Raw genomic sequence first — 14,015 nt, 5'->3', positions numbered from 1 at the left:
GTACACTATGTATGTACAGTGTATTTTATGTCAATAACCATCTGTTCTTATAATTTTCTAAATCATTTGCATAAAACTTTAACAAAAACTCATTGATCTTTCAAAACATTTATTAAAGGTTAAAAAATGTTGCGTGGTCGGAGTAGTAATTGTGAAAAATCAATGTGATTATTGGTGCTATTGATGATATATCGACGGTGAATGACTATTGATATCAAAAACATATTTTCTAAAAGCAGACAGATTTTTTTTTGAATCAATTTGGTTTTTCTTGAGTACTTATTCCCCCTCCCCCCATATAGGAAGGTTTGTACGTAGGATCAATCACTGCTGCCATCATTTCAAAAGGTATTCGATCAGCTTCATTTTCAGTAACTTTCTGAGGAATACATCATCAAGAAAATAATAGGATAGTAACTCGAATCAATCGGACTATTCAAGCTGTAAACATTTGAAATAGCTTACCAAAATGTGATCTTTTAATGACACATTCTTGTTGATTTTTTTGAAAGCAACGTCTATCTTGGGCCAGTCTGCAGGATCAGTGGAACCTATCATCATTATCCAGACAGCCCATCGATCCTTGCCATCGCAGTATTTCTGCAGTGTAGTAGCCATGTAGTTGTATTTATCTTTTACGTACATTGCTGTAAACAAATGTAGGTGAGAGGCGGTGGTGGTGAATTTCTTGAATCATTGTAATGTTTGGTGCGAGATTTACCCAAAGAAGTGTAGGCATCGACTAGATCATGATTTTTGATCTTTTGACTGATGGCTTCTTCGATGGTAATTTTGAGATCAGCTTCGAATTCTTGTACAACACTCAATGAGAAATTGTAGCATTTCTTGATTAGAGTGTTTTCTATCGAATCTCTAGTTTTTTTCCAGTGGGGATATTCTGGAATAGTGGTAATGTATGGATGGGATAAGTCTGGTAAATAACAATAATAATTACTTGGAAAATTTTTGTGATACCGTTCTTCATGCTGTCTACATCTTTTTGTATATCTTGTGGGGTGAAAGCACTGCCTTCTGGATCACGATCCCTCTATGTTGGAAAAAATATGAAACTACTGACTTAGGATGAAAAGATTGGTCCTGATCAGATCAGAAAAATGGCCATATCTGAGCAGATGTGACCAGACCTGCGCTAACTTAGGGGGAAAATGATTGGATCTGATCAGGTGTGGTCGGATCTAATCAGGTCTCCTCTGTTGGGTCTGATCAATGTATGTAATTGGATGCAGGGAATGTTCAGATCTGATCCAGTCTAATCTGGTCTGATCAATTAGCTTTAATTAGATCCAATCAGGTCTCCCCCTCCCTGATTATACCTGATCAGATTTAACAGATCTAATGCGATAAAAACTTGTAAGTATGATCCGATCTAATCGAATCTGGACAGGGCTGATTTGATGAAATTCGATCCAGGAAATGTTCTAATCTAATGTGATCAGATCCAATCGTTTTTTGCTGGGATATCTGAACAGGTCCAATCATTTTCCCCTTCGGGATATAAAAATTCGAAGGGTATATGGATCAATGGATCACTTACATCAATCCAAACTTTCATCAAATTGGCAAAAGGATGCCTTTGCTTTCTACGTCTCTTATTCAGGTGGTTCTTATGCGCTGAAAAGTGCAAAATTATAATCGTCTATTACGAAATTTCCATTCACATTCATCTCAGAATAAATTAACGTCTGCTGAATTGGCTCACTATGATCGTAAATGTAATGCATTGTTGACCTATCTTGACACAATGTCAAAACAATAATAATAAACGTTTCATCTTTCCTGTGAAGGAATTCTCCCAAAAACATTGTCAACACAGTAACCGGATCATTGACCAAAGCGAAACACAAATCTTTAAATGGTGGATTCTTTTTATGATTTGGTAAATATTTCTCCTTTATTAAACGATCCTGTGTAAGAATTCGCGATGTAGGTATTTGTAAATTGAACAAAAAAAAAAGAGAAATATTTTGTATCGTAATATACCTACCCCATGATTATAAACTGCAATCTCATGATTTATAACTTGTCGGTTGATTGGTTCTCGGAATGGCAGTTTAGATCCTATGACTTTTTCGTCAAATTGAGCATTGACGATGTCCGCAGCGTCAATTTTATCCTGATCAGTTGGAGCTGGCAAGGGGGGTATAGGTGAATCACCTTCTTGAGGATCAGAACCCGAGTGATGATGAGAGTAATAGTAATAGTAGTAATAATTAGAAGTGTAACTTCTTCCGCCTCCATACGAGTAACCTCCACCGCCTCCGTATCTTCCACCGCCTCCTCCTTCGCTGCTCCCACTACCTTTACTACTGCTTCCTTTACTGCTGGAGGGGCTTTTTCCTGCACACTTCAAGAAACGTCGTGTTTTGCGTTGATCTTTTTAAAAAAGAAATTATAAACACAATTAATACATTTTACTTACTTGGTTGATAGTATTAATCGTTGAAAGACATAAAAGGAGAAACTTAAAGTTTCGCATATTGAATTATACTAGAAGAGAAAGAGATTTTTACTCGAGACTGTACATACGTGCTGAATGTAGCAAAAATTTTATATCGAATCGATCCGATGAAAAAAACATATTTGATCAATCCGAATAAATACATTTGTTGAGGTGGAATTTAACTGCTGCGTGTGCGAGCGTAAAAACATATTATTCTGTTTTGATGACTTGCCTCGTTTTATCTGTAATTTACCTGTAGAGAACTTCATTTTTTTCAAATTCAATGGTGTAATCTTTTAGTATTTGGCACATGCAACTGCGTCATGGAACGTAATGAGTATTTTTTTTTGATATTCGAATGTTGGCTAAAAAAGACGTAATTTTTTCAGAAAAACCATTGAAAAGTATGATTGAAATGTACCTACTACCTACTAGAGTTGTTTGGCGATATTTCAAAATCAAAATATTATTTTTTCCTAAAGATAGTTTGTTTAGAAAACGATGTTTTGAAACTATTTGCTAGTATTTTTTCCAAGCTTTTGAAAGTTTGCCTTAATGTTAGAAATTCAAAGTTTTTTTTTTCAAATTTTGAAAATTTATAATAAAATTTTTTCCAAGTTTTCAAAAGTCAACGTCTTTAAAAGTCTATTTATTTTTGTGCAATTTTTACAAGTCTGACATAATGTTAGAATGTCAACTGATTTTTTTCAAGTTTTCAAAAGCCAACATGACGCAAATTGACGTGATGCGGATCATCATCATGCAAACCAGAGTGACGCAAACTTCGGAAACACCCTCGACGCTAAAAACATATCCATGTCAAAATGCAAAAATCTCAGTTTTTGTTTTTATTTTGAAATTTTTTTTTGTTTTTTGAATTTTAATTTTTGATTTTACCATAATGAGACACATTTGAAAAGAAAGTTATGTAGGTAGGTGCTTGTTTGAAAGAGAAAAGTACCAAAACTAAAAAAATATCACATAAATCAACAGAAAAAAGATTAAAAATCTCCGGTTTTGATTTCGGTTCTATTTTCAACTTTTCAATTTTCTGTTTAGAATTTTATTCTATAGGGGTTTGAGGTGGTTCGATTTTGTTTTTCTAAAATTTGTTTTTTTTTTCGTTTTCTTTGTTTAGTTTTTATTACATTACAAAACTGACACCCCATTGTTTCTCTGACGAGGGTTGTTGAGATTCCATTCTGAAAATTATCAGTAAAAACGATTTGGGAATCAATTCGACTATTTTTCGTGTTTTGGAAATCAACTCACCAACTCCTAGATCTAAAGAAAATTGAACGCTGCTGATTGGCTGTTTTTCTTTGATAATAATTTTGTGAAATGGAAACCTTTTAGAAATTTGAAAAAAAAAACAGGTAGAAATGACCAAATTTTTGAGCTTTTTTTCTCGATATTCCGTTTTGTATGGCCCGCTTTGATCACCTAACACGATACTCAACCTCTTGGAAAAATTTCAGACAAAATAAGTAGGCTATAAAACAAAATTTTTCATGTGAGAATTATTGAGCCCCTTCACTCTGAAAAGTAGGCAAACTCTCCTACTTATGCTCAGCATGAGTTGCCTACTTACCAAATGGAAGGATTTGAATAAGTAACTTATGAAACACCCTGTATACAGTATGTCAAAAAATGGGTGCCCGGTGGCTTTAATTTCCAAGTGGAAAGAGCTGGCAAGAAGAAAAAAGTAAGTGCTTTTAAAAGCGACCTTGAAAATTTCAGGCCTGTGCTCAGGGTGTCTACAAATTTAAAAACTGGTTTGGTCAAAAAAATCGAACCGGTTGTGAACATGAACACGGTTCATTAATTTAGAACCAGTTATCAAAAATTACCCAACAATTGGGGATAAAGAAAAAAGCTTGAAACATCAGTTGTTGGGTGTGAAAAATAACACAATTTTGTCTAATCATATTTTGAAACCGGTTCGTTGGTTTGCATTGAGCAACCAGTTTTGACAAACATTTAAAATTTGGTGATAGAGAAAACAGCTTGAAACGAAAGTTGTAGAGCGTAAGAAATTGAATCATTTTTGCTAATTGGGTTTTGAAACTGGTTTATTAATTTGCAACCAGTTATTGAAAATTACTTCAAAATTGTATATAGAGAAAAACGCTTGAAACAAAAGTTGTAGACAATAAAAAATTGGACGTTTTTTGTTAATTGGACTTTGAAACCAGTTCATTAATTTGCAACCAGTTATCAAAAATTACCTCAAAATTGAAGATAGAAAAAAAAGTCCTGAACAAAAGTTGTAGACTGAAAAATGGAACGTTTTTTGCTAATTGGATTTTGAAACCGGTTCATTAATTTGCAACCAGTTATCAAAAATTACCTCAAAATTGAAGATAGAAAAAAAGCTTGAAACGAAAGTTGTACAGCGTGAAAAATTGAACCATTCTTGCTAATCGGATTTTGAAACCAGTTCATCAAGTTGCAACCAGTTATTGAAAATTACCTCAAAATTGTAAATATAGAGAAAAAGGCTTGAAACAAAAGTTGTAGACTGTGAAAAATTGAACGTTTCTTGCTAATTGAATTTTGAAACCGGTTCATTAATTTGCAACCAGATAATTTTTTATAACCAGTTGAAAATTATTGAACCCGGTTTCAAAATCCGATTAGCGAAAATAGTCCAATTTTTCCCGCTGTACAACATTTGTTTCAAGCTTTTTTCTTTATCTCCAACTTTTAGGTGGTTGTCAAAACTGGTTGCTCAATGCGAACCAAAACGAACCGATTTCAAAACATGATTAGACAGAATTGTGTAATTTTTTACGCTCAACAACTTTTTTCTAGCTTTTTTCGTTATCACCAATTTTTGCATAATTTTTGATAACTGGTTGCCAATTAATGAACCGGTTTCTTAAAATTCATATCACGTTTTTGTCACCTTAGTGTGTAGAATAGGTACATTGTGTCGATAAAAACTGGTTCGAATTGTTCAACCAAACCGGTTTCGGTCATTTCATGTCAATTTGGTCAAAAAAAGGATTTTGAAAGTCATGTCTTTCGATTTCGCTCATTGAAAGTTCAAATTTCAAAATGACGCTGTACGTGGGAGCTACCATTTAAAATTCTGAAAAAAATTCCATAGATGTACCTTTTGATGCTTTTTCGAAATATTCGAGTTTCGAGATGGGATCTCTTAATGGAGGGGGAGCACCCTCACCACCAATTTAAGGCAAAACTTTCGAAAAAAATCTAGGGCATGTGATATATCGAATTGTATGTTTTTGGTGACGCTGAACAGGAATATGACGTTCGATTTTTGATTGAACCCCATCCACGGCCCCCAGCACCTCCCCAAATGGGGTAAAAGTTCAAAATAGAGTTTTTTTCGTGCGACACATTAAATATTATGTTTTTGGTGACGCTGAATACGAATATGACGTTAGATTTTTGATTGGACCCCATCTACGGCCTCCAACCAATTTTTTGGACTTTTACCAATTGGGGAGGTTCTGGGAGCCATGATTGAGGTCAATTTGAAAAACTACGGCTATATATTCGCGTTCAGCGATATCAAAAACATACTATTTCATGTGTTACACGATTGAAACCATTTTTTTTTTAGGTTATCCCATTGGGGAGGTGCTGGGAGCCGTGGATGGGTCCAATCAAAAATCTGACGTCATATTCGTGTTCAGCGTCACCTACCTTATACGTGAATGAATACAAATTTGTCTTTAATTCATCATAAATATTCATTTGTTTGCAAAGATACCGTATTCCAAAAAATTTCCATTTCATTTTGGAATATTCTTTTTAAAATATTCACTGATCGGCTATTTTGTAATCCGGATCTATCACCGCTGCCATCATTTGGAAAGGTAGTCTATCACTTTCGGCGACTTTCTGAAAAATTTATAAATTCGAACAAAGTGTAAAATATACAAATAAACTGAACCGATGGCGGAGCAATGAAACAAACTTACTAAAATGTGATCCTTTAATGATACACCGTTGCTGATTTTTTTGAAAGCTTCGTCTATATCAGGCCAGTCATTAGGATTAATGAACCCTATCATCATTATCCAAACAGCCCAACGATCTTTACCATCGCAGTGGTTAAATAGAATGGTAGCCATGTATTCGTTTCTGTCCTTCACATAAAGTGCTGTGAAATGTATGCAAAACGATTAACATTTAGATAGATCGGGTCGAAAATATCAGATGGATTTTCAGGCCCTTTTTAGAATTCAGTGTGGAATATTCACCTGTAATAGGTATTTTACCTACCCAAAGAAGTATACGCATCGACTAGATCATGATTTTTGATTTTCTTTTTGATTGCATCCTTGATTAAGATTTTTTCATCAGTTTCGAATTGATTTATAACTTCTAATGCGAACTTAAAAGATTTCTTGATCAGGGTGTTTTCTAATGAATCTCGTGTTTTCTTCCATTTATGGTATTCTAGAGTGAATAATGAATTAAAAAATGTGTGTACAGTTTGCTTCTTCTGTCTAAATTAAAATAGTAAGGTGAGTGGTGTTGCAGTCTGAAAAATAGTTTTGTAAATAGCAGACACCTTGACAGATAGTCTTACCTTTTTTCATGCTTTCTACATCTTTGGTTATATCTTGTGGTGTAAAAGCGCTACCTTCAGGATCTCGATCTCTCTACGTTGAAATAAAAGCGAAGAAAACAGATAAAATAAAAAATGAGAACTGGAGGAATGCTTTAAATGCTTATCTAATAATTGAGTTAATAAAACCCTGTTGAACAAATTTTTTCGCGCTCTCGAGGTTCCTAAACAGTAAAGAACATTTTTTTCATCACTTACATCGAGCCAGACTTTCATTAAATTGGCAAACGGATGTCTTTGCTTTCTTCTTCTTTTTGTCAAGCTTCTTTTATGTGCTAGAAAAAGATTGACAATATCTCAGTGACCTACTACCTATCAAATAATGTAGGTAGGATATTTTAGACAATGTGCACGTTACTGTGATTGTAGATGTAATGCATTTCTCCCCTGTTTTGGACTAATGTTAAGACCATTATAATATAGGTTTCATCTTTCCTGTGCAGAAATTCTCCTAAGTACATCGCCATAACAAATATTGGACTGTTGACCAGAGCGAAACAGAGGTCTTTAAATATTGGATTCTTTTTATGCCAGGGTTTATATTTTTCATGTATGAGACGTTTCTGTGTAAAAAAAATCATAATTTAAGACACATTAGGTAGAATTTGAACAGAGAAAAAGGTTTCAGATAACTCGTGATTTTACGTACTCCATGATTATAATTAGCGATTTCATTATTTATCACTGTACGATTAGCTTGCTCTCGATATGGAAGAATGAGTGCGATAGTTTTCTCATCGAAATTAGCGTTGACTATGTTTGCAGCGTCAATTTTATCTTGCTCAGTGGCCGGAGGTAGTTGAGGTCTTAATGGACCATCATCGTCTTCATCAGAACGATAGTAATAGTAACTATAATAGTAATAACTCGTTGTGTACGAACGTCCTCCTCCTCCACCACTGCTCCCTTTACCTTTTGAACTACTCGGACTTGATTTCCCAGTGACCTGCGAATGATATTATTGAAGCATTTATTGAAGAAGAAAAAAAAAGGGGGTCATTTATGTTCTTACCTGATATTCAGAACAGGTCACTAAAAAGCACAAAACTACGACTTGTAATTCGTACATTTCAAATCGATTTTTATTTTGAGAAACTCATTTGCTCAGTACAGATTTGCGGATCCAATGATACTATTATTTTGTGACTCGAATGCGGATGCTTGTGCAAAATTATTTTATCAACTTGGCTATGCTACCGTAATTGAAGTTTTCCACCTGTTTAATATTTGATTTCGAACAATTATTACTATCTATTGAATTTACTGCGTTTTGAATCTAGTTACGTGTAAAAAATTTTATTATCTGATAATATTAGCGTGCAAACAAATGTTTAGAATGGTAAAATTCAATGACGTTTACGACTAACTCGCGCTAATACGACTTGGTAATCGTGCGATTGAAATTGGATGACTAATTCTTCGCGCGTTGCGATTGCAATGTGCAGATTTTTTGGTATTTTTTTGGCGGGGGGGCGTTGTTTAAAAATTTGGTGGATCGTTTTACTTGTGGCTCAATTTTTTACTGAGTTATGAAATTTTAAAAAATTGAAAAAATGTTTCCTCGGTCGAGTCATTTGTAGGTATTAAAATTGAATTTGAGTTTGAATGAAATATGCATTTATTAATGTTGGTACATATCAGATTTTTGAAATTATATGTAGCTAATTTGAGAAAAGAAGCAGAATTCCAAGGCACATGAATGATCAAAAATTTAATTCTCTGGACTCTCCATTTTTGCCATACCTACTTACTTACATAAAATGCTTTGTTCAGCCCAATGTGAGCCTCAATAGTTTAGAATGTGTAATTTCCCTGATTGTTCTATATTTAGACGAGTTGTTGAAAATTTACACCTGTACAATTTTTCATTTCAAACATGCAACAATGTTCAGCTGGAAAATTTCTAGATTTAGCGCATGTGAACTCTTGTTTTCCTATTGTCTGGCAGCAAACTTGAATTATCAAAGTTTGTACTTTTACAAAGTCAAATTCCTACTCTTGAATTAACAACAGGCATACAAAATTTTGACCCAGACAAAGGGAAATCGAAAAAAAAACTCCAAATTACACCACCACCAAAATTTGTTTTTCGATTGCTGAAATTTGCTTTTTGTATCTTATTTTTAACCTTCCGAGTCAATATTGGTGATGGTTTCGAATCGTTTTGGACCCTCCGGTGGATTTTCGAATCTCCAGTTTTCGAGGAAAAAAACGAAAAGGTCACACAGATGGTAAATCCGAGATCAGTGCTACCGACTACAAAGGGCAGCGTTTTCCAGAAGGCCGCCGTTTTTCAAAAAAGTTGTCAAACTTCAGTTTTAAAAGATAAATGCGATCATCATTTTTGAAAATTAATTGAAGATTTCTGTTTTGAACAGCTAGTGAAAAATTCATTTCGGTTTTGAAAAGAGTATGCAAACTTTATTTTCGGAGGGAATATGCAACACTCATTCTTGAAGAGGAAAAAATAAAAAATTCATTTCTGAGCAAAAAATACGCAAAATCTTAATTTTTGAAGAAAAAATAAAAAATCTAATTTTTCAGAAACTAAAAAATCTAATTTCTGAATGGAAAATGGAAATTTTATAGAACAAAAGGTATTTGAACTTTGCTTTTTAAAAAACGTTTTCTGTGAAATACTTTCTCTAAAAAAAAATCGTTATTAGAGAAAAAATGTCTCTTCAAAAAATGTTTGTTGGGAAACAATATTTGAACTCAACTTTAAAAATGAAAACTTCTATTTTGAGAAAACTTGTTGAGAAGAAACTTCTCCAATAAGTTTCAGCTTTTCTCCTTTAGGTACACATTCGCGAACGATGAATTTTTCATTTTTTCAAAATTAATTCCTAGTAAATTTTGAGTTTGAGCCGACACAAGATGGTTTAAAAATATGTGCCTGAATCGGTCGAAAGGGCCACAAAGATAGTAAATTTAAGTATGCTGAATTTCATTTTCATCCTACGTACGGGGTGGCGTATTTTGAAAAACGTGAGAATTCGAAAACCCGAAACCATCATCAGTTGACTCACAAGATCAAAAATACTCAGGGTACGAACAAAATTTCAGCCTTTTATGTAAATTTGATCAAAATTTGATTTTTTTCAAGAAAAAGGGGCTTCATTTGAATTTTCAAAAATTCGCCAAAAAATAAAAGAACCTTCTTATAAATAGTATTAAAATATGTTTCATTTACTTACCTCTTCAATAGCATTAGTGGCACCAACGCGTAAGAAATTGAAAATCGAACTTCGCATGATCATTTGTAAATGGTTTGGTTTTTCTACTGACTTTGTTATGTTTTAAATATTAATTACGCTCGTTGTAGTATCACTCTCGATAATTAATTGTTCAATCTGGGTAAATAGTGTTTATCATAATAAAATTTTATACCTGCCAAATATTTGATTTCGAAAATTTTTCATGATGAATTTTCAGTTTGTCATTCAAATCTTATTAATTAGTTGAAACTACATACAAGATACCTACATAAATATTGAAACTCAAAAACTGATTTTCACGTTCAAAATTTTAAACATTTTCAATCTTTTTGTATTGTTTTTGTGGACGTATTTTTTTTTTTCTGAATGAATTTTGAAGATCGACGATGAAACTTTATGAATGTCGATATTCCTGATCGAAGTTTTGTAGCTTCGAGGTGTTCTGGAGCCGCGAGCAGATTTTTGGTTTTGAAAGGCTCAAAATTTGTTTGTGCTTGTGCAATTTCAAGCTTTCCTTGCAAATGAGTGTATCTGAAAATCATTTTATCTGAAGTAGTCTAATAATGAGTTGATGTAAGACTTTTAAAAATATTTGTTTACGAAAGTACATATAATAATATGAATATTTCGAAAAATTCGTCCTGTTTCAGATAAGTATCAGGATCACACTGTTGAAAAACGTCTGTTCCTCAAAAATACTCGTATTCAGAGATAGGTTGGTTTATAGGTAGTATCTACCATAACAGCCATCATTTCATAAATAATTCGATCAGGATCGTCGGTGGCTTTCTGTGCAACATAATTTCAACAAAAAAAAATGTTATTCGAATTTATCGCATTATTCGAATTGTGAACATGAGATAAAGAACACTAGTTGGTATACCTACCAAAATATGATCCTTCAATGATACTCCATTGTTTTTTTGTTTGAAGAGGTCATCGATCTTGGGCCAGTCATCGTGAATGGTGATACCTATCATCATGATCCAAACAGCCCAACGGTCATGACCATCAGAATGATTTAGCATTATTGTTGCCATGTAATCGTATTTGTTCTTCACATAAGAAGCTGCGTAAAAGTGTGATGGATATAAATATGTAGATTTGAAGAATTTCTCGATTCATTTTACCAGAATTGAGTTTACCTAATGAAGTGTACGCGTCGACTAAATCATGATTTTTGATTTTCGCTTTGATGGCATCGTCGAATTTTATGTTCAGATCGGTTTCAAACTTGGTTATTACAGCTGATGAAAAATTTAAGCTTTTGTAAATCAACGTGTCTTCCAGCGAATCTCGTGTTTCCTTCCAATGCGGATATTCTGAAATGAATGCGTACTTTGTATTGGTCTGAATTGCTTTTCTATACGTATAGTGTTCAAAATATCACAAAAAATGTGTTGAAATTGAAAGTGAAGTGCGTAAATGACTTTGGAGAGGCAATCTCATGATTTATAACTTGTCGGTTGATTGGTTCTCGGAATGGCAGTTTAGATCCTATGACTTTTTCGTCAAATTGAGCATTGACGATGTCCGCAGCGTCAATTTTATCCTGATCAGTTGGAGCTGGCAAGGGGGGTATAGGTGAATCACCTTCTTGAGGATCAGAACCCGAGTGATGATGAGAGTAATAGTAATAGTAGTAATAATTAGAAGTGTAACTTCTTCCGCCTCCATACGAGTAACCTCCACCGCCTCCGTATCTTCCACCGCCTCCTCCTTCGCTGCTCCCACTACCTTTACTACTGCTTCCTTTACTGCTGGAGGGGCTTTTTCCTGCACACTTCAAGAAACGTCGTGTTTTGCGTTGATCTTTTTAAAAAAGAAATTATAAACACAATTAATACATTTTACTTACTTGGTTGATAGTATTAATCGTTGAAAGACATAAAAGGAGAAACTTAAAGTTTCGCATATTGAATTATACTAGAAGAGAAAGAGATTTTTACTCGAGACTGTACATACGTGCTGAATGTAGCAAAAATTTTATATCGAATCGATCCGATGAAAAAAACATATTTGATCAATCCGAATAAATACATTTGTTGAGGTGGAATTTAACTGCTGCGTGTGCGAGCGTAAAAACATATTATTCTGTTTTGATGACTTGCCTCGTTTTATCTGTAATTTACCTGTAGAGAACTTCATTTTTTTCAAATTCAATGGTGTAATCTTTTAGTATTTGGCACATGCAACTGCGTCATGGAACGTAATGAGTATTTTTTTTTGATATTCGAATGTTGGCTAAAAAAGACGTAATTTTTTCAGAAAAACCATTGAAAAGTATGATTGAAATGTACCTACTACCTACTAGAGTTGTTTGGCGATATTTCAAAATCAAAATATTATTTTTTCCTAAAGATAGTTTGTTTAGAAAACGATGTTTTGAAACTATTTGCTAGTATTTTTTCCAAGCTTTTGAAAGTTTGCCTTAATGTTAGAAATTCAAAGTTTTTTTTTTCAAATTTTGAAAATTTATAATAAAATTTTTTCCAAGTTTTCAAAAGTCAACGTCTTTAAAAGTCTATTTATTTTTGTGCAATTTTTACAAGTCTGACATAATGTTAGAATGTCAACTGATTTTTTTCAAGTTTTCAAAAGCCAACATGACGCAAATTGACGTGATGCGGATCATCATCATGCAAACCAGAGTGACGCAAACTTCGGAAACACCCTCGACGCTAAAAACATATCCATGTCAAAATGCAAAAATCTCAGTTTTTGTTTTTATTTTGAAATTTTTTTTTGTTTTTTGAATTTTAATTTTTGATTTTACCATAATGAGACACATTTGAAAAGAAAGTTATGTAGGTAGGTGCTTGTTTGAAAGAGAAAAGTACCAAAACTAAAAAAATATCACATAAATCAACAGAAAAAAGATTAAAAATCTCCGGTTTTGATTTCGGTTCTATTTTCAACTTTTCAATTTTCTGTTTAGAATTTTATTCTATAGGGGTTTGAGGTGGTTCGATTTTGTTTTTCTAAAATTTGTTTTTTTTTTCGTTTTCTTTGTTTAGTTTTTATTACATTACAAAACTGACACCCCATTGTTTCTCTGACGAGGGTTGTTGAGATTCCATTCTGAAAATTATCAGTAAAAACGATTTGGGAATCAATTCGACTATTTTTCGTGTTTTGGAAATCAACTCACCAACTCCTAGATCTAAAGAAAATTGAACGCTGCTGATTGGCTGTTTTTCTTTGATAATAATTTTGTGAAATGGAAACCTTTTAGAAATTTGAAAAAAAAAACAGGTAGAAATGACCAAATTTTTGAGCTTTTTTTCTCGATATTCCGTTTTGTATGGCCCGCTTTGATCACCTAACACGATACTCAACCTCTTGGAAAAATTTCAGACAAAATAAGTAGGCTATAAAACAAAATTTTTCATGTGAGAATTATTGAGCCCCTTCACTCTGAAAAGTAGGCAAACTCTCCTACTTATGCTCAGCATGAGTTGCCTACTTACCAAATGGAAGGATTTGAATAAGTAACTTATGAAACACCCTGTATACAGTATGTCAAAAAATGGGTGCCCGGTGGCTTTAATTTCCAAGTGGAAAGAGCTGGCAAGAAGAAAAAAGTAAGTGCTTTTAAAAGCGACCTTGAAAATTTCAGGCCTGTGCTCAGGGTGTCTACAAATTTAAAAACTGGTTTGGTCAAAAAAATCGAACCGGTTGTGAACATGAACACGGTTCATTAATTTAGAACCAGTTATCAAAAATTACC

At 33.4% G+C, this 14,015-nt stretch overlaps 3 protein-coding genes and 1 long non-coding RNA gene across 8 annotated transcripts in view; 1 reads left to right on the top strand and 3 right to left on the bottom strand.

The window, feature by feature from the left end:
• The window catches only part of Adcy2 (adenylate cyclase type 2 Ac76E), a 605,017-nt gene that overhangs the window by 449,884 nt on the left and 141,118 nt on the right, over positions 1-14,015 (top strand). The gene's annotated exons all lie outside the window — the stretch shown is intronic.
• On the bottom strand, positions 113-2,579 carry LOC135848167 (uncharacterized). Its single transcript, XM_065367979.1, has 8 exons — positions 2,441-2,579; positions 2,006-2,365; positions 1,721-1,925; positions 1,556-1,632; positions 976-1,048; positions 722-898; positions 466-647; positions 113-379 (listed from the first exon to the last, which is right to left on the bottom strand). The coding sequence occupies exons 1-8, from the start codon at positions 2,495-2,497 to the stop codon at positions 257-259; spliced, it is 1,254 nt and encodes a 417-aa protein (XP_065224051.1). The 5' UTR covers positions 2,498-2,579; the 3' UTR covers positions 113-256.
• Positions 6,157-10,363, bottom strand: LOC135848857 (uncharacterized). Its single transcript, XM_065368926.1, has 9 exons — positions 10,265-10,363; positions 8,080-8,283; positions 7,717-8,013; positions 7,426-7,630; positions 7,266-7,342; positions 7,029-7,101; positions 6,719-6,895; positions 6,415-6,596; positions 6,157-6,334 (listed from the first exon to the last, which is right to left on the bottom strand). Exons 2-9 carry the CDS (start codon positions 8,134-8,136, stop codon positions 6,254-6,256), a joined length of 1,149 nt encoding a protein of 382 aa, XP_065224998.1. The 5' UTR covers positions 8,137-8,283; positions 10,265-10,363; the 3' UTR covers positions 6,157-6,253.
• On the bottom strand, positions 10,932-11,602 carry LOC135849370 (uncharacterized). Its single transcript, XR_010559525.1, has 3 exons — positions 11,431-11,602; positions 11,173-11,354; positions 10,932-11,074 (listed from the first exon to the last, which is right to left on the bottom strand). It is a non-coding gene; the product is annotated as an uncharacterized LOC135849370 (long non-coding RNA).

This window comes from Planococcus citri, chromosome 5 (assembly GCF_950023065.1).
Source record: "Planococcus citri chromosome 5, ihPlaCitr1.1, whole genome shotgun sequence".
NCBI classification, from domain to species: Eukaryota; Metazoa; Arthropoda; class Insecta; order Hemiptera; family Pseudococcidae; genus Planococcus; species Planococcus citri.
The sequence above is the reverse complement of the archived record's forward strand: the minus strand, read 5'-3'. Positions and strand labels throughout refer to the sequence as shown.